This window comes from Alligator mississippiensis, chromosome 11, assembly GCF_030867095.1.
Source record: "Alligator mississippiensis isolate rAllMis1 chromosome 11, rAllMis1, whole genome shotgun sequence".
In the NCBI taxonomy this organism is placed as follows: domain Eukaryota; kingdom Metazoa; phylum Chordata; order Crocodylia; family Alligatoridae; genus Alligator; species Alligator mississippiensis.
The window spans coordinates 14,153,730-14,172,361 of NC_081834.1; the positions used below are offsets into that span (position 1 = coordinate 14,153,730).

Here is an 18,632-nt window from a genome sequence, read left to right on the forward strand (position 1 = left end):
AGCAATGGCTGCTGAAGTTTGTGCAACTTGATAAGACTATCCAGACATGCATCATTTCCACTTGAAGGGAGATATGATATAGCATTTCTGAATATCATTGTAGAAGTGACATGTCCCCGGGGAGTGCTCTGTGCTGAAAATGGTTCTTGTTGTAGCACAAGGTAACCATCTCTGAAAGATGCTCACCAACTGCATTTTTACTGGGCCTCCAGAAAGGTTCCCCCCCCATCCCACTCCTCCCAGATTTTAAAGTTTGGGGAAGATAATGCTGTAATGATAAATTTTGAAATGTCTACCCAGAACACTGAACTCCTTATAGACTGGACACCCATGATATAAAACAGGCTGCAAGCCATTTTGTATCACAAAGCAAGGCAATGCCCTTTCCAGCACACCAACCTAAGACACTAGGGCTGGAAGTAATCTGAAGTACATCTCCCCTGGAACTGGCGCTATCTTTCTAGCACAGAGATATGTTATTCCATTCTTCACCTGTGATGCTACAAGGGAACTTTGTTCCAATAAAATACATTACCTATTATATAGTTGGGAGAGGGTTTGGGGGCACAAAAGGCCCTTCTTCAGGTCTGACCAGATAGTCAGTGGAACTTAGAATTGTTCCTGGGTCAGTGAACAGCCCCTTCCCCAAGTAAAATAAACCATGCCTCTGCTCCCATATCCCCTGGATCAACAAAGCTATGACATTCTCAAGCAGTCATTAACTGGGGCAGCTCAATCCCTGATGATGGCCCTTCATGAAGTCAGTGGGGAATCTGCTCAGGCTGAAAAACCCAAAGCCAAGAGACACTTTGGGAATTTCAGAGAATCGGTGTTGACTTCCAGCTCTCCAGAAAAGTAGCAACAGCCTCCAAATGTACAAAACATTTCTCGTCATAGGAGCCTGCAGGAACACAGTGTTGAGAGGAACACCTGCTGAGATAAGGGAGCTGGAAGATTCTGCACTGGAAAGACAGAGGCATTGTCTGCAGCTTCAGTAATGGCTTTATATCTCTGTCCTCCAAAATATTTGGGAGGATATCAGACGTTAACATGGAAAGTCAATTCCTTGAACTGGTGCCACAGTTGCTCTGGGGATACAGCTTTGGAGCTCTTGAATACACAGCAAACCAGTTAAGCAAAGCACTCATCCTGAAAAAGATACCAGGCAAGAAGCATCTTGCTTAAAGGAGCTTTTGTATGACACGCATTTGTCTGTGGCTTTGGTTTGCTTCTGTGCATGTTTGCAAATGCTCTCTTGGCTGAGCACAGACCAGCCCAAGAAACTGCAGGCAATTTTTTTTTTAGGGCCAAGGTTACTGTGTCCGAATTCGTTTAAGGTGGATCTTACTCTCCTGTCTGAGAATTTGGCTGGATTAGCCCCACAGTAGATCTAAGGGTTTCATTAAGGACAGAACAGTGGGCTTAGTTAAGCCAAAGTAAGGACAATATTTTAGTCCTTGCAAACGAGTAGCTGCTGATGCAAGTTCTCACTTCTCCTTAATCATGTCCCTGTAACCCAGTGACAAACCAAGTACAGTTTTTCTTTGCAAGCATGAGCATTTGTTTCATTTAGGAAAAACAGGCATCTGTGAAGTTTGCGCTTCCTTGTGGGAGCCAGAATTGAGCCTAAGATATCTCAACCAATGCTGCTTCTTTAGATTTCTCCTCCAGAGAATCTACAGGGGTAGTTTCTTATGAGGCTTTATGGCTTTGGGCTGTCCTTTAAAAAGTTTAAATATCTTTTAGCACTTCTGGCTGGAGCAGAAACATCTTCTGGATGTTGCAGATGAGAGGTGGACTTCATTTTCTGAGGTTCAGAGGGTTCCATTTAAGCTTTCCTGCTTGCTCCATATCCCATAAGGACATGTCTTCCCACCCCTACAGGAGAGGCAGGATCTCAAAGTCTTACCCCCAGCTCTATACCATTCTCACCTGGTCTCAGTGAAAGGGGTGTCCATGCAACCTGCTCAGTTCTTAGCAGGGACTTTGCCCACCTCATGGCTGGAAGCCAGGGACCACCAGGGCTGTCTCTAACCTCTCCACAGACCCATGGCCCCTTTCCTTTTGGTTTCTTTTTCTTCTTCTTCCTATTGTTTGTTTAGCAGTTTTGAGGAAAAACAAAGCCAAAAGACAGGTGTTTCAAACATGGTTTAAAAGCCCATTAAAGCTGTTTTAAAGGGAACCCTGGAGCCTGCCACATGCATCCCTTGAAGGCAAAGAAACCTGGAGAGTGCTTCAAAGGACTGGATCTGCTCCGGCTCCACTTGTCCCAGAGGCAGAGAACAAATCACCATGAAGAATACAACATGCAAGTAACTGAGGAAACTTCCTGAGCTGAATGCACTTATTACAGGATGCTACACGCCCTCATACAGGACTGGAGTTCAGCCCTTCAGCAAAGCTGGAGTCAGACTTTGGCAAACTACTTTGCAGCTCCCAGACGACGGCTAGACTCAGCATTTTTCATGTCTTCTTTGCCTGTGTAGCTCTTGCTCTCCTCTCTCTGCACTAGACACAGCTCTGTGCCAAGCCTCCCAGCCTGATTTAAGATATATATATTTTAATTTATTACAAGCCTGCAGCTCCCAACTCCCCTGCTTTAGAAAAATAGAAGCCTGGTGCACTGCACCTCTGATAGCTCTCAGGGTGATTAAAAACAGCTTTAATTTGAAGCCTGCAGCTCAACAGCTCCCAAGGGCTTGACAAAATATATATAGCAATCTCCAGATCTACCTCTAGAGGCCCAGCTCTCCCCAGATGATTAATGATTGCCATTTCCTCTCCCCCCGTGACACCTGGGGAGACTGCCATTCCAGGAGGTACAGCCAATGCCAGGTTTTCATCTAGAACAAGACAGCAGAGCTCTCAGCCTGAAAATGCCTCAGGAAGTCAACCTCACCCTGAGGAGACAGGTAGGGCAAAGCCACACAGGCATGGAACAGCCTTGGAAATCACGCACTTGTCATTTAATAATGGACTCAGAGGGGTGCCCAGAGTGCCCAGAAGCAAGCTCCTCCAAGAAGGCTTAGCAGCTTTGACTGAACAAGCTACACATGGGAAGGGAGAACTAGGACCTTCTAAACCCAGCTTGGCAGACATTGGCCTTGGATAAGTCACATTAACCTCCATCCTGCTGCAACATGGCAATGCCAATGCCAACCTTTCTGATGGAATTGGGAAGAATTAAGTGTCTCAAGCACTCTGACATCCTCTTTAGGCACTAAAGAAGGTCAAAGTATGAACAGCTGCTTGGCTTGTTCTGCTTTCAGGCCTGTCAAGGTGCAAACTCAGATTCAAGAGGACAGTAGTGACCCTCCAGGAGACCTGCCAGAACAGGGCAGGAAAGAAGCAGTCATCTTGATTCTAGAGGAAGAAGGCTGCATAGTAGGTAAGCAGCAAACCCATCCCTTTGGAGCTGCATTCTGTAGAAGCTAGACAGGGAAGAAACTTCTCTCTACACCTCAAGCAATCTAGTTTCCATCGCTGATTCCCCAGCCAATTCTTCAGCTGTGGCATGAACGCTTTTCCAAGGGCATGACTTGGAGCAAAAGACCCAGAGGCACCGCTTAGCAAAGAGAACGTTTTACCTTCAGCCACCTTATTTCCCAAAGATGCAGATGCCATAGAGTAATACCCAGAAATGGCTTTAGCTAAGCCAGTGGCTACTCCAAAAGAGATCAAAGAAGTTACAGAAGAACAGACAAAGTTCAATGGCATGTGCAATCCACATCTACAGGGACCACCAGGCTGCCAGAGATCCCCATTTCTCCTACTCCAGGCCAAGAAGAGTTAAACTCTTAGAAAAGAAAATGAAAATGTGTGCTACTTCAACATGCACTACCAGGTTTGCTTGCTCTCCAGAGTCACAACACTCCAGGAAGAGGTAAAAAAAAAAAAAAATCTAGGCTTGTGGGCAGTATAAAAAAGAAGGGGGAACTTTAAACCTAACATTTTACCAGGTCTCCCAGTGACACCAGTGGATAAATCTTCTTCCTCAGTAAAAGGAACTCTTCCCACCTGAAGATGTAGAAGGAGCTCACTCTGCTCCTCTTAGTACAGAGCAGCTGTCAAGGGAAGAGTATAATGTTTAGGAGAGCATCAAGCTACTACAGGGATCCAGTGACAGCACAGTTGTTGGATACATCATCTCTACAAAATGGCACAACAGGGAGGGGAAAGGGACTCCAACACAATTTCCTGAAAGGCAGAGGAGGACACCCAATAAAACACACAACACTCCAGGGAGATCCTCACGTGGTAGAGGTTTTAATATTTATTTAGTACAGACCCTGCAAAGAGAGTCACAAAACAAGGGGATGCAGGATTCTTCTTCAGGGTCTAGGATAGCATTCTGATCACACAGACAATGCTAAACAGCAACTGCACTCCTCCCAAAGATCCTGTCCCATATTCTCCCTACCTGCTTGGAGCACAGCTCTCTCTCACAGGTCCACCACAAATCTACTAATTTGCTTTAGGTATTCTGGTTTCAAGTAATCTTCCATCTCACTCTTGGTGACCCATATGCAGTCTCCTTTCCTTTCTTCCTTGGACAGATGGTCGCTTTGGAGAAGAGCTTTGAAGAAAAACACTTTGGCCCCCACGCTGTTCTCAGTCCTGATGGCCCTGGGGAACTTGTACTTGTAAAGTCCGCACGGCGCATTCCCTAGAAACTTGGCTTGGATGCAATTTCCTGTGAGGCACAGGAATGAAGGGGGAAAGAGGGAAGAAAGCACAAGATCAGGACAAATTGACTGTTGTTATTACATTTGAGAGTAACAGCAGAAGTCACTCACCTGTGCCTAATTTTCATTTGATTCTACTGTTATTTCTTCTTAGTAGGAACATCCATCCCTTAGGCCCCACTTTAGGATAAACCTTCCCCCTAGGAGCTCTTTGGGAGCCTACCAACCTCACTCAAACACTAGCCAGGTGTAGGGGGCTACTGGGAATTCATGATGCTATTTCCCTTTAGGAGGCTGTGTGCACTGCTTCCACAATGCTTCCCTACTGGAACATAAGAGGAGACTGCTTGCTTGCATTTACAGGACCAGAAAAGATACTAATATGGAGACATGAGCCCAGGTCCCCAGAATAGCATTGACAGTATTCAACAGCTAGTCCCAGGGGCCTGCACATCACAAATGCTTACAGCCATCCTGAATAACCCACTGGGCCAGGTACAGTCTCATGTTGACTTGCACCTACCAGAAACAAAAGAATCTCTCTAAGAGGTGGAGATCAGGAAGCTGCTTAAGGGCAAGTCTGTGCACAGCCAACTTCCCAGCAGCTCCATCCAGACACTAGAGTTCTTACCAAAAGCCCCACAGGGATCAACCTTTTCTGTTGGTTGTGGTCAAAAGCTTGCAACCCTGAAGAGGGTGCAAGGGGCCCGTGAGGATAGCTGGGCACTAAGCCTGGTAGCAAGATGACCGACAATAACAGGGATACAGGAGCAGCACCACCAGCAAGGGACTCACCCAAGAAAGACACCAAGGCTCGCTCCGCTGTGCTTCGTAGTGTCTCCCCTGACTGCCACTCTATTTGAGGCAGAAGCCACATCTCCTGGTCACCAACCTTCTGTTTGACCAGCAGTGTTAGGTTACTGTCGAGCTTCCTGTTCAGAGAGGTGCGGTCATTGCTCTTATCAGCATCTGCCACGAGACAACAGATTCCAGACAGAATATCCAAAGGTTTGTCCAGTACCTGTAATTACCCAGGGCCAGTAGCATTCCTCCTTCCCAAACTGTCTATGTGACTTTCATAGAGTCACAAATGTTAGGGTTGGAAGGGACCTCAATAGATCATCGAGTCCGACTTTGTCACCAGATAACTCCTAGCGATGCTTTTATGCACACGTGCCTTCTCCTGCTCTGTCACCCGAGGATCTGGTTTCATGAAGGTGACATATCCTGTCTCAGGCATATCTCATTAAGGTGAAAGAGAAAGATACCATTTAACTTAATTGATATAAATGCTTCCCCTCCTCCCCCCCCAAGCCTTAAGTTGCCCAGTTCACCAGTTTCATAGACATCAGGGCTGGAAGGGACCTCGCAAGATCATCAGGTCCAGCCCCCTGCCCGAGGGGCAGGAAGTCAGCTGGGGTCAGATCACTGCAGCAAAATAAGCATCCAATCATTTAAGTTTGACTTAATAAAAGTCAGGATTTACAGAAGGCCTAGGTTTCAGTGGTCTCACCATGCCATACGATGACTGGCTAGGCTGCAGTACTGCAGGAAGGACCTGGGGGTTATAGTGGACCATAAGCTGAACATGAGCCAACAGTGCACTCTTGTTGCAAAAAAAGTGGCAGGCTGTATTAACAGGAGTGTCACTTGCAAGTCAAGGGGAGGGATTCTTCCACTTTTTCCAGCATCGGTGAGGCCTCCCTAGGGGTCCCATGTCTAGTTTTGGGCCCCACCCTTCGAGAAGAATTTGGAGAGATTGAGAGAGTCCAGCAACAAAAATGATTAGGGGCTTGGGAGGCAAGAGTCATAAAGAAACACTGGAAGAAGTCGGGCTTTTTTGCTGAAGAATGCTGTCAAACACCCAAAGAGCGATTAGAGCGGACGGAGACGGGCTGTCTCTGCGGCTGTAGGGGGCAGGGCTAGGAGCAACAGGCCCCAAGCTGTGGGAGGGGAAATTTAAATCAGAGATTGAGATGAAGAGGAACTTTCTGCCTGCAAAAACAGTCAAGCACTGAACAGGCTGCCTAGCGAAACCACGGCTCTCCATTCCTGCTCCATCACGAGCAGGCTGCACAGACACTTGTCCGGGACCGTTTTGGCGGGGACGATGCCGCCTTGAACAGGGGGTCGGACTAGACGTGACCACGTGAGGTCCCTTCCAGCCCTGATTTCCTACGATCCTACGCTCTTGCCACCCTCCGAGCCCCCGGCCGCGAGGAAGGGGGCTCACGCCAGCGACTCCCCAGTCCCAAACGGGCTTTCGGCAAAGGCAGCACAGCCAAGAGAGAGGTGCCGGGAGGAAGCCATCCGCACCACCTCTCCCACCCGCTTCCATGTCCTGCACCGGGGCTCCTCCGTCTCATTCGGGCACCAGCAGGCGCCTGCTTTAAACCCCCGGCCTCGCTCCCGCCGCCCCCGTCTTGTCTTGTGTTTGCCCCCCGCGCTCAGATGGCAACCCCAGCCGGCGCAGCTCCTGCTCCCGCCACGCAGGGCACCGGGAAACGCCGGGGGAGAGAAGCCGGCACCGGGCCAGGCGAACCCAGAGCGCAACAGCGAGGTCCATCCGTCCCGTCCCACGGGGGCAGGTGGGGACGGGACCTTCGCTTTCGCCGCACCTGTGAGGCGGGGGGCCAGCTCGGTCTTCTGGAACTTGTCCTCCCAGATCTCCTCCAGGTCCTGCACCAGCACCACTCTGTTGCGGTCCAGGTCGTCATCGTTGTCCCTGGGATGCCGCAGCCGCTCCTGCTCGTCCCGGTACCGCACCTCGTGGTCCGACAGGCGGCTCCGCTCCGTCTCCCACTGCGGGCGCCACAGACGCGTCACGGGGCGGACACGCGGCGCCTCGCCCCGCCCCGCCCCGCCGCGGCCTCCCCCCGCCGCGCACCTGCTGCATCAGCTGCGCCACCTCCTCCTCCTCCGGGGTCAGCACCGCCGACAAGAGCGGCGGTCGCTGCAGGCACAGCGCGCCCAGGAGCCGCCAGGACGCGCGTGTGGGAGCCGCCATGATGCCGCCGCCACCGCCGCCCCGCCAGAACCCACAATGCACTGCGAGGCCCGGCATAGGCGCCGCCATGATGCCACCGGGGAGCCACAATCCACCGCGGCGCCGCCATGTTTCCACCTGAGACCCACAATGCCCTGCGGCAGGCCCTCAATGGGCGCCGCCATGTTTCCGCCCGGACCCACAATGCAGCGCGGCACATGGCATGGGCGCCTGCATGTTGTCACTCGGGACGCACAATGCACCAGTGTGTTTCCAACCCAGACACCCACAATGCACTGCGGAGCCTGGCATGGGCGCCGCCATGTTTCCATCCTAGGCACCTACAATACTCTGGGGGGCCTGGCACGGGCGCCGCCATATTGCCCCCCGGGACCCACAATCCCCTGCGCTGACGTCCGCCCGCGCCCGGGCTCAACATGGCGGCGCTCAGCGGCGTCTGGCAGCGGCTGCTGCGGCCTGTGGCGGGGTGAGCTGTGGGCGCGGCCGGCGGAGGGAGGGAGGGAGGCTCGGCCCGGGGCTGCTAAAGCCCAACCCAACCCCCCTCTCCGTCTCCTCTCCCCCGGCCAGGGGCGCCCGCGCCGCTCGCCCCCTGCTCGCCCCGGCCGGAGCGCGGGGGACGGCGGACAGCGCGGAGGAGGCCGCGCCCGCCCCGGCGCCGCAGCCGGCACCCCGCAACACCGACACCAGGTGAGGGCACTCGGCGGCTCCGAGCCGCGCTGCGCGGGGGACCCGGCGGGCGGGTCTGGCGGCGTCGCAGCCTCGCGCCGGGTGGGAAGGGGCGCGAGCGACGCGGCCCCGCGCCCGAGCCGCCTCTTCCGGGGGCCGCGTCTCACTTCCCCGTGTCGCTTCCCAGCTCCGCGCCCCCCGTGCCGGGACAGGAGAGTCACCTGAGGTGGAACGGAAAAAAATACGAGGACATCCCCATAATCTACATCCTCGCCGCCTACAACAAGTAAGAAACACGCCTCAATGCGCGCCGCCCTGCGCACAACAGCCTGTGTCTGGCACCAGTTTTTTTCATACTCGTAGACATTAGGGCTGGGAGGGACCTCGGAGGATCGAGTCCGGCCCCCTGCCCCAGGGGCAGGAAGTCAGCCGGGGTCACAGGATCCCAGCTAGATAAACATCCAAATGTCTCTTGAAAGCCTTCAAAGTAGGGGCTTGAACCACCTCCGGCCGCAGGCTGTTCCAGACCCTGGGGGCTCCGGCTGCAAAGAAGTTCTTATAGTTCCATGGTTGGTCGGGTCGGGAGGGACCTGAGCAGATCAGCAAGTCTGACCCCCTGCCATGGCAGGAAAGAGCGCTGGGGTCAAACAACCCCAGCCAGGTGTTCGTCTAACCTTAAAGACCCCCAGGGTAGGAGCCAGCACCACTTCTCTTGGAAGTCGGTTCCAGGTTCTAGCCGCCCTGACAGTGAAGTAGCGCCTCCTGATGTCTAGCCTGAATCTACCCTCTGCCAGCTTGTGACCGTTATTTCTTGTCATTCCTGGTAGCACTCAGGGGAACAGGGACTCCCCCAATGCCTGCTAGTCCCCCCTGACTAGTTTGTAAACGGCCACTAAATCCCCCCTCAGCCCCGTGTGGAGGCTGAACAGGTTCAGGTCCTGTAGCCTCTCCTCATAGGGCCTGCCCTGCTACCCCTGATCATGCGGGTGGCCTCCTCTGGACCCTCTCCATGCTGTCCACATCCCTCCTGAAGTGCGCCGCCCAGAACCGGACGCAGTTCTCCAGCTGCACCCTGACCAGTGCCGCACAGAGGGGGAGGATCACCTCCTTGGACCTGCTCATGATGCACCTATGGACGCATGACAAGGTGCAGTTGGCCTTCCTGACCGCGTCCCCACACTGTCGGCCCATGTTCATTTTGGCATCAATAATGACTCCAAGATCCTTTTCTGCCTCTGCGCTAAAAAAGAAGGGAGTTCCCCAGCCTGTAGGTATGCTGCTGGTTCTTCCTCCCCAGGTGCAGTATTTTGCACTTGTCAGTGTTGAAACCCATCCTGTTTTCATCCACCCACCCCTGTGACCTGTCCAGGTCTGATTGCAGCCTATTCCTACCTTCTAGCGTGCCCACTTCTCCCCACATCTTGGTGTCATCTGCAAAGTTGCACAGAGTGCTTTTCACCCCCTCATCCAAGTCACTGATGAAGATGTTGAACAGTGCAGGCCCGAGGACCGAGCCCTGGGGTACCCCACTGCTCACATCCCTCCAAGTCAAATAAGACCCATTAACCACCACTCTCTGGGTGCGGCCCTCCAACCAACTAGTGACCCATCTGACTGTGTAGGTATCAATGCCAGTCTTCTAGTTTTTTAAAGAGAATGGGGTGAGAAACAGTGTCGAAGACCTTCCTAAAGTCCAGAAAGACTATGTCCACCGCAACACCTGTGTCCAAGGATTTTGTGACCTGGTCATAGGCGGCCACCAGGTTGGTCTGACAGGACCTGCCTCTAATGAACCCGTGTTGGTTGCCCCTAAGCATAATTTCCCCTGCTGGCCCCTCGCGGACATGCACCAGGATAATTCTCTCAAAAAGCTTACCCAGGACCAAGGTAAGGCTAACAGGCCTATAGTTTCCTGAGTCTTCCTTCCTCCCTTTTTTGAAAATGGGAACCACACTGGCCCTTTTCCAGTCCTCTGGCACATCACCAGAGCATCGTGCTTCCTTATGTCCAGCCTGAAACAGTCATGGAGGAGTTTGTGACCGTTCGACTTTGTCATCCCTTGGGGCGCTCTGGTGAACAGACATTCCCCCAGATCTTTGTGAACATGCCTGATAAATTTGTAGGTGGCCACCAGATCGCCCCTGAGCCTGCACTTTTGCAGGCTGAAGAGTCCCATGGCTCTCAGCCTCTCATCATAAGGTCTGTTTTCCTGACCTGATCATGCGTGTGGCTCTCCTCTGCACTCTCAAGCATCTGCACATCCTTTTTGAATTGTGGAGCCCAAAACTGGATGCAGTACTCCAGCTGCGGCCTCACCAAGGCCGAGTACAACGGGAAAATGACATCCTGTGATTTTCTTGAGAAGCATCTGTGGTTGCAAGCCAGCATTTTGCTTGCTTTACTGGCTGCAGCATCACATTGAAGGCTCGTGTTCATTTTGTGGTCAATCGTGACCCCCAAGTCCCTTTCGTCCGTAGTGCTAAGCAGCGTAGCACTACTGAGCCTATAGGGATGCTGCAGGTTTTTCTTCCCAGGATGAAGAACCTTGCATTTTTCAGTGTTGAACACCATCAGGCTCTCGTCCGCCCATTTCCTGAGCTTGTCAAGGTCAGCCTGGATCACCCTCCTGTCCTCAGGTGTGGATGCTTTACCCCAGAGTTTGGTGTCGTTGGCGAGTTTTGTTCTGGTTGCCTTCACCATGGTCAGTGCTTGATCGGGGGATAGTCCTTGACATGAGGCTGCTGATTTAGGTGACAAATATTGAACCGGTGCTGCCATGCTGTGCCAGAGGTGCTTCCTGTAACAAAGTGGTTCTGACCGAGGTTTGTCGATTTTCATTTTGCTGTCACATGGCACCTTTAACAAGAGAGAAATCGTTAATAGTGCGCTGTGACCGAACGAAGATATGCTAACATCCCCCCCATTCTCCAGGTTTCACACATCACTTTAACAAGATCTGGGAACATCATCACTTCTTGGCACACAACTGTTTAACAAGTGCGGCGTTATTTACCAGAGGTAACCGCGTTTCTGTGGTGATCCTGGTTTTAAAAAATCCCGTTCTCGGTTTTTAAAAAAAAAAGTAACCCCAAATCCACATTTTCCCATCATTTAAATGAAACACCACTAATATAGAGATGTGTATATGTAGTGTTGTTTCATTTTAATTATGGAAAACTGGATTTGGGGTTACATTTTTTTTTTTAATCCCTAATTTTCGGTTAAATTGGAGAAAACTAGGATCCCTGGTGCAAATGTGACAAGTTTACAATTCTGTAAAACTCTTCTCAGCTGAAGGAAAGTGGGGTTTTTTTGTTTTTGTTTTTTTAAATAAGCATGAGTGCGTGTACTCTCGCAGTGGGGAGGAGGACCTGGGGCAGCAAAACTCCATCTGAGCAGCGTCTTGTCAGGATCCTTGCAGAAGGCACAGTGCTCTCAGTTGCTTCCAAAGCAACCTTGACACAAGCCAATGTGCAGCCCCTGCCCTTGGGTAGAGTGCAACAGTTTTGAAATGTTGAATAGAAGCACTGGGTCCAATGGTTTGGGGAAGAGCCTGGGAGGTAATCAAGGTGCAAAGCAATGTGTGAATTAATCTGAATTAATTAATTACCACCTCTCTCTCTCTCTCTCTCCTCCCTAGCACGCACATCTGCATCACCGATGCTAAAAACAAGCGACTTGTTCAAACTACTTGTGGCACTGAAGGGTTCAAAAATGCCAAGAAGAAGACTCCTATTGCAGCACATACTGTAGGCATTTCAGCAGCAGCGGTGAGTCTGCTCCAGTGACTCTTCAGGTTAAGGTCGATTGTAGTTAGCTGGTAGGAGTGCGGCCTAGAGCAGTTGGGGACGAGTGCTGCTTAGACAAAATATCCTCAGGAGGGAAAAGGGGAGAAATAGCAGCTTTGCTTCTCATTCCCACTTCCCTCTCTGTGGGGAGGGGAGGCAGTAAAGGCCATTGATTCCTGGGGTCAGAACAGCTTAGTTCTCCTTACAAGTAGCTTCCTCCATTTCACCTGTGAGGAAGACATGGTAAGCAGTTGGAACTGGATGAATTGTTTGAAATGAAATATTTGAATGCCACTGGGGTGATGTTAGCCTTCAGCATTTTGGAGCCTGTAGTGGGAAATGTACATTCCCACTTATCCTCTAGCTCTTGTTTGCATGGTGTAACCATGCAAAGTATTCACATAAATGTTATGTAGCATATTTCTTTCAACTGCCAAGCCATTGTGAGCAGATCAGTCAGCTGTGCTTTCCCTTCTAAATATTGATGCAGCCATGGGCAGTGTTGCTAATCAATAAGACAGTAGCTACTTTAAGTCAAGAGACTTCATGTTTTCATTTCAAATAAGCCCACTCAGGTAACAAACTCTTGTTGCTGTCCATCCCATTGTGGGCCTGTCTTGAAAGATGCTCTGGTAGCCCCTCTTGAAACAAAGACTAGTCATTTTCAGAAGGCTGAATATGGGGAAAGCCAGTATAACCACAAGTACAGATAGCTAAACGCTAGTAAAACTGTACCCATTTTAATTAGGGGTAAGTTATTGCATTTCAGTTACTGCAGGTTGGGAGTGGACAGACAAGAGTTCTTCAGTCCTGCTGATATGTTCCTATGCAGCTAATCTGCATACCCACATGCCTACTCTACGCTTCTGTAACTGCATGGCTGTCCTTGCCCTCAGAGATTGATGTCTTTTTAATTTTATGATTTTACCTCTGCCCCTATAGTTTTTAGGCAGCTTTAACGTGTGCTGGGATACATTTTTCCCTCTATAGAAGAAAGATCAGTTCTTCCATTAGGTGGCAGTGCTGCCACAGAAAGAAACCAGCTGTTGGAAGCAAGCTTTAAAGAGTTCTCATTCCTCCCTCTCTGCCCAGGTTCATAGGATACATCATCTGCTACCTCAAGTCCAAGCTTAGAGTAGCTTTACTGGTCTGTTCACTTTTTTACTTTACTTGGGATTAGTATGCAGGACACACAAGTTGTGTTGAAACTGCTTTCAATCACCTGTTTCCTATCAGCCCTCAGTTTCCCAGCTTTGTCTAACGGCCATAGAGATCTGCCTGCCCCTCCTCACCAAGCGCACTAAACAGTTATTCTCTCCTCAGAAAGCCTGCACAAAGGGTCTGTCCCACGTGAGAGTGGTAGTGAAAGGCCTGGGACCTGGGCGTTGGGTAAGTGCCAGAGACAATGACTCATGGATAGGAATCTTCATCTTTTTGCTGCTTTTCCTGGGGGGCTGGAGGGGATCTTATTCAGGTGTCTGGAGGCTTTGATCTGATTTTTCTGTAGATGACATAAAAATGGAGTCTATAGGGAATTTACTATTTATACACCATGAAAAAAAAACTAAATCATTGACAAAAATGATCCTAGTAGTGAAAACTTAGAAGAATCTCTCCTAAAGGGCTGACTAGAAGCCAGGTTTTATGCGTGTTGATTTGGACTAGCCTAGCTAATTTCCTTTGACTTGCTGTTAGAATAATCTTATCTCCTCCCCATGACAGGGCTTTCCCAAACTGATGCCAAACATTGTTTACACTGGTTCCTATCTTTGAATCTGTTCCAAAGCTGCTACCTCAACACATGCTGTTGGGTTTTTGCCTGATATTAGGGGTGTGCAAAGTGGGCCCTATTCAGTTCGGATTTGGCCCGAATCAGGGACAGTGATTTGATTCATTGATTCAGATCACTGTCCCTGATTTGATTCAGCTGAATCTGAAGATTCAATGCTGATTTGGAGAATCAGTGATTCAGACAGACACAGCTTTAAAAGTTTTTTCTACATACCTTGAAGTAGCAGGCACGGCTTGCGAGCGCTGTGATGCTGGGGTGCATGGAGCATCCCACAGGAGTGCGGGCGGGCCCTTCACATGCTCAGGGGCAAACCCAGAAGTGGACCAGAATACTTCTGGTCCACTTCTGGGTCTGCCAGGAAGTGCACTGGGGGGCCCCCCTGCACCTCCCCAACTTGGCGATCAGCCATGGGGGGACCCCAGGTGCCCCCCCCAGACCCAGGAGGCACTGTGCCGGAGCTCCCTGGCGGACACGTTAGTGGACTGGAAGTGTTTCTGGTCCACTTCCAAGTCTGCTGCCAAGCATGCTGGGGAGCCCCCCCGCGGTCCCGTGGAACACTCCATGTGCCCCAGCATTGCAGCATTCACGAGCTGCTTGGTACCTTGAGGTATGTAGAAAAAACATCTAAAGCTGTGTCTATGTTTGAATCGCCAGATCTTTCCAAATGTATTTGGAGGGTTTTGATTCAATTCAGGGAGATTAAAGGGTCCTTCAATTCGATTCAGATTAGGAGATTCAGCCACTGAATTGGGCCGAATCTCTGCTGAATCAAATCGGGGACAGAAGCTTCGCACAGTCCTACCAGCTACGGTATCAATGCATTGGTGCAGCAGCTTATGGTCTGATCTCTGCTCTCTTGCCCTTGCAGGCGGCCATCCAGGGGTTGACCATGGGGGGGTTGGAGATCATCTCCATCACGGACAACACCCCGATTCCACACAATGGCTGCCGTCCCCGGAAGGCACGAAGAATCTGAGACAGGAATGGAAGAGAGGCACTGAGCAGTGATGGCTGGTGCAACGTGAACTGGTTCAAGGGTCTGCTTTTACATCACATCTTTGAAAGATGTTTTCCCTGAAAGACAAGTAGAATGGACATGGACCAGAGCATTAGCCTGACATTGGAAGCAAGAATGTATTTTACCTGCCTAGTGGGAAACCTTTTGTCTGTAAAATTGGTAAATTAAAATGTTTGTTTTTCTGATGGCCTCTCCTGCCGGCTTCCTGGATATACTTTGTGTTACTTTTCTCTCTCAACCACTGCTCTCCTCCTCACAAGACCATGTGGTTCCTGACAGCTCCCTGGTGCTGCTGCTGTTGTCACCAAAAAAGGGAACTCTTGAAACAAACAGCAGCTAGTTCCCCCTCCAATTATCTAAACCAGAGAGTGGTCTCCCTTAGTCAGACAAAGACTTGGAAGTTTGACATGGAGAAGTGCATTTTCTTCACCTGGCTATTTTGCATAACAGTGCTAGCTCCTCCATCTGCACTGAGTTAAAACAGGATGATCCAAATTTACTGCTGCTGCGGGTTTGTATCATTACTTTGTTTTGCCTTTGTTCCAATTGCCCTCTTAGTATTTGCTGATAGTTAGCCTGGCATTTCCCAAGGCCAGAATTGTGGCAACACAGGAAATGCAGGTTGGCAAAAGTGTGGAACATACATTTAGGATATGTTGTATGTCTTGCAGTACCTTCAGTTCTGTCTCGTACTATAGTCTGCACCAGTCACTCCATCTAGAGAGGGTTTTCTCCAGCCAGGTTGTCTTGGAACCACCTAGAGAGACCTGGTAACTACAGTGAGTGACTAGGGTATTGATCTGTGGGTAAGAAAGAGAATTTCTAGTAGCTCCTTAAGGAAACCAAAAGGAGCAGAGAGAAGCTACAGTTGCACAGAATAAGCCAAACCAGCACATCTCTCCCCAAAATGGTAATAAGCCCAGCCTCTCTTCTGACTCAGCCACCAGCTCTAGCATGAACCCAGGGTCTTCCATTATTCTTCTCTTTTTGGTTCCTCTTAGTTTCTTAAATTGCATAATTAACTATTCTCTTCCCTTTTAAAGAGAAGGTACCATGGCAACAAAGCAGCATTTAACTCCTTCCTGGTTCTGAAAGACATGCAGCAGGGTTTGGGAATGCAATCAGGCTGCTTAGAGAAACCTGGGGTTAGAATCAAAATCAACATTAGGGTGTTGGAAGGGACCTCAGGAGGTCATTCAGTCCTCTACCCCCTGCTCAAACAGGACCAGCCCCACCTAGATCACCCCAACCAGTGCTTTGTCAAACCTCGCATTAAAAACCTCCAAGGATGGAGATTCCACCACTATTCTAGGTAATCTGTTCCAGTGCTTCACTACTCTCCTAGTGAGAAAATTCTCCCAAATATCTAACCCAAACTTCTCTTGCTGCAACCTGAGACTGTTGCTTCTTGTTCTGTTATCTGCCACTACTGAGAACAGTCCAGCTCCATCCTCTTTTGAACCACCCCCCTTCAGGTAGTTGAAAGCTGCTAGTAAATCCTCTCTGTCTTCTCTTTTCCAGACTAAACAAGTCCAGTTCCCTCAGGCTGTCCTCATAAGTCATGTGCCCCAGCCCCCTCACCATTTTCATTGCCCTCTGCTAGATTCTTTCCAATTTGTCCACATCCTTTCTGTAGTGGGGGCCCCAAAACTGAACACAGTACTCCAGATGTGGACTCACCAGTCCTGAATAGGGGGGAATAATCACTTTGACCTGCTGGCAACATACCTACCAATGCAGCCCAGTATGCCATTAGCCTTCTTGGCAACAAGGGCACACTGCTGACTCATATTCAGCTTATTGTCCCAGGTCTTTTTCTGCAGAGCTGCTGCCCAGCCAGTGCATGACATTGTTCTGTCTTAAGTGCAGGACTTTGCATTTGTCCTTGTTGAACCGCATGAGATTTCATTTGGCCCAATCCTTCAGTTCATCTAGGTCACTCTGAATCCTAGCCCTACCCTCCAGCATATCTATTACTCTCTCCAGCTTGGTGTCATCTGCAAACTTGCTGAGGGTGCACTGGATGCCATCTTTCAGGTTGTTGATGAAGATACTGAACAAAACCAGCCCCAGGATTGACCCCTTAGGCATTCCACTTGATACTGGCTGCCAACGAGACATCAAGGCATTGATTACTACCCTCTGAACCTGATACTCCAGCCAGTTTTCCATCAACCTTACAGGTCATTCATCCAGCCCGTACTTAGCTTGCCTGTAAGTAAGTTATGGGAGACCGTATCCAAAAGCCTTGCTAAAATTGAGGTATATCACATCCACTGGTCTCCCTGCATCCACAGAGTCAGTCATGTCATCATAAAAGGTAACTTTAGTTAACTGAAGGCAATAAACACAGCAAAATGGAGACTCTTGCTAAGACTCCAGCTCTGACGAGCTTTCTCTAAGTTCCCCTATAATCTTACAGGGGAGAAAAAGACCTCATTTCTCACCGTCAGAGAAGATGTTTTGGGTTGCTATTGGGTTTGTAATGCACTGACCAAAAGAGAGGTGCTGGGTCAGCTCTGAACCCCAAGGAAAAATATTAGCCACAGGCTTCATTACCAACAAATGCGAGGGGAAGTAGATGTCTGTAGCAATATGGCCTATAGCAAGGTGCAACCAGTTTAGTGCTGGGTAAACATAGTGGCCTGGAGAATAGAGGAGCTTCCAAGAACATAAATGCTTAGCATCCCACAAAAAAAATTGCATGGGTTGGTATCCAGGTTGTAGTCATATTGGTCTAGAAGAAAAAGCAATCAGGTCTAATAAAAGATATCACCTCTGCTATGAGTCCTGATTGCATAGCTTGGGGCACTCCGAGGCAGGTTTAGCAGAGGTACGCTGTACATACCACATTCTGATCCAAACTAAACAGGTAGCATACAAGCTGCTTGGATGCTGTCGCTCTGCCCAAAGCTGTGTTGAGCCACCCTTGGAGCAGAAGAGTCCTTGCTAAGGAAAAATGGTAAAAGGGATTAAAAACAACCTCTGGCTTGCAAGTCACTGGGGAGAGATTCATGTGATTTTAGCCCCAGATTTATCACGTGCCCTTAGCTAGGGTCTGGAAACAGCTTGCCATTTCCCAATCTTGATCCAAACTCAGGCCTTATATAGCAGCAGCAGCTTTTTGCACTTGGAATTCCTTAACCTGTGGGGATACCTGAAGCCAACAACTTGCTCTCTGAACTGTACATACAATTGGCAAGCTTCACCTCCCTTCCTCTCCCATGTTTCTGCATTAGTCCAGTGTCAGTCAGTTTCTATTTCTATCCAAAATTAACATTTAGATAACTCTTTCTTAGGATTCCTCTGAAGCTGACAAATATTGGCTGGTGTCAGCCACCCACCTGCTCATTAGCTAAAGATGTATATAAACAACATCCTGACATATTTGCTTCTCTTCCAAACCTCCAGCTCCATATAAACTTTATGGACTAGCAGACAAGATGAGACAGTAGCACAGCTTGGCGGTGAAATCAAATCCACCATATCTGTCCCTTGGACTCCTGCTGAAAAGACACAAGGTAAGTCCCAAAGCAGATTCTGAGCACTGATTGATTATTACCAAGAGCAACAAGGCACAAGAGGCTGCAAAGTGCAGGCCAGTGCTGCACTTATCAACAGTAGCAAAAAGTGCAGCCATCTCCAAACTGGGCTCTTCTACCTTATAAGAAGGGGG

The 18,632-nt window shown here is 49.7% G+C and overlaps 2 protein-coding genes across 2 annotated transcripts; one reads left to right on the forward strand and one right to left on the reverse strand.

Annotated features, from left to right (window-relative positions):
- Window positions 1-4,237: 4,237 nt before the first annotated feature.
- MRPL46 (mitochondrial ribosomal protein L46) lies at window positions 4,238-7,776 on the reverse strand. Its single transcript, XM_006263814.3, has 4 exons — window positions 7,573-7,776; window positions 7,304-7,487; window positions 5,481-5,654; window positions 4,238-4,693 (listed from the first exon to the last, which is right to left on the reverse strand). The coding sequence occupies exons 1-4, from the start codon at window positions 7,759-7,761 to the stop codon at window positions 4,443-4,445; spliced, it is 798 nt and encodes a 265-aa protein (XP_006263876.3). The 5' UTR covers window positions 7,762-7,776; the 3' UTR covers window positions 4,238-4,442.
- A 305-nt stretch (window positions 7,777-8,081) lies between these two features.
- Window positions 8,082-15,141, forward strand: MRPS11 (mitochondrial ribosomal protein S11). The gene is made up of 6 exons (XM_006263823.4): window positions 8,082-8,158; window positions 8,260-8,379; window positions 8,546-8,644; window positions 11,999-12,128; window positions 13,470-13,535; window positions 14,807-15,141. Exons 1-6 carry the CDS (start codon window positions 8,109-8,111, stop codon window positions 14,912-14,914), a joined length of 573 nt encoding a protein of 190 aa, XP_006263885.2. The 5' UTR covers window positions 8,082-8,108; the 3' UTR covers window positions 14,915-15,141.
- Window positions 15,142-18,632: the final 3,491 nt, after the last annotated feature.

What these genes read in the sequence shown, in the direction of transcription:
- MRPL46 (XM_006263814.3), bottom strand. Translation starts at nt 7,761, where the DNA reads ATGGCGGCGCCTATGCCGGGCCTCGCAGTGCATTGTGGGTTCTGGCGG. An exon ending in GCTGGCCCCCCGCCTCACAG is followed by an intron (nt 5,655 to 7,303) that starts GTGCGGCGAAAG and finishes GTCTCGTGGCAG; the next exon opens with ATGCTGATAAGAGCAATGAC. An exon ending in AGCCTTGGTGTCTTTCTTGG is followed by an intron (nt 4,694 to 5,480) that starts GTGAGTCCCTTG and finishes TGTGCCTCACAG; the next exon opens with GAAATTGCATCCAAGCCAAG.
- MRPS11 (XM_006263823.4), top strand. Translation starts at nt 8,109, where the DNA reads ATGGCGGCGCTCAGCGGCGTCTGGCAGCGGCTGCTGCGGCCTGTGGCG. An exon ending in CTGCTGCGGCCTGTGGCGGG is followed by an intron (nt 8,159 to 8,259) that starts GTGAGCTGTGGG and finishes TCCCCCGGCCAG; the next exon opens with GGGCGCCCGCGCCGCTCGCC. An exon ending in GCCTGGGACCTGGGCGTTGG is followed by an intron (nt 13,536 to 14,806) that starts GTAAGTGCCAGA and finishes TTGCCCTTGCAG; the next exon opens with GCGGCCATCCAGGGGTTGAC.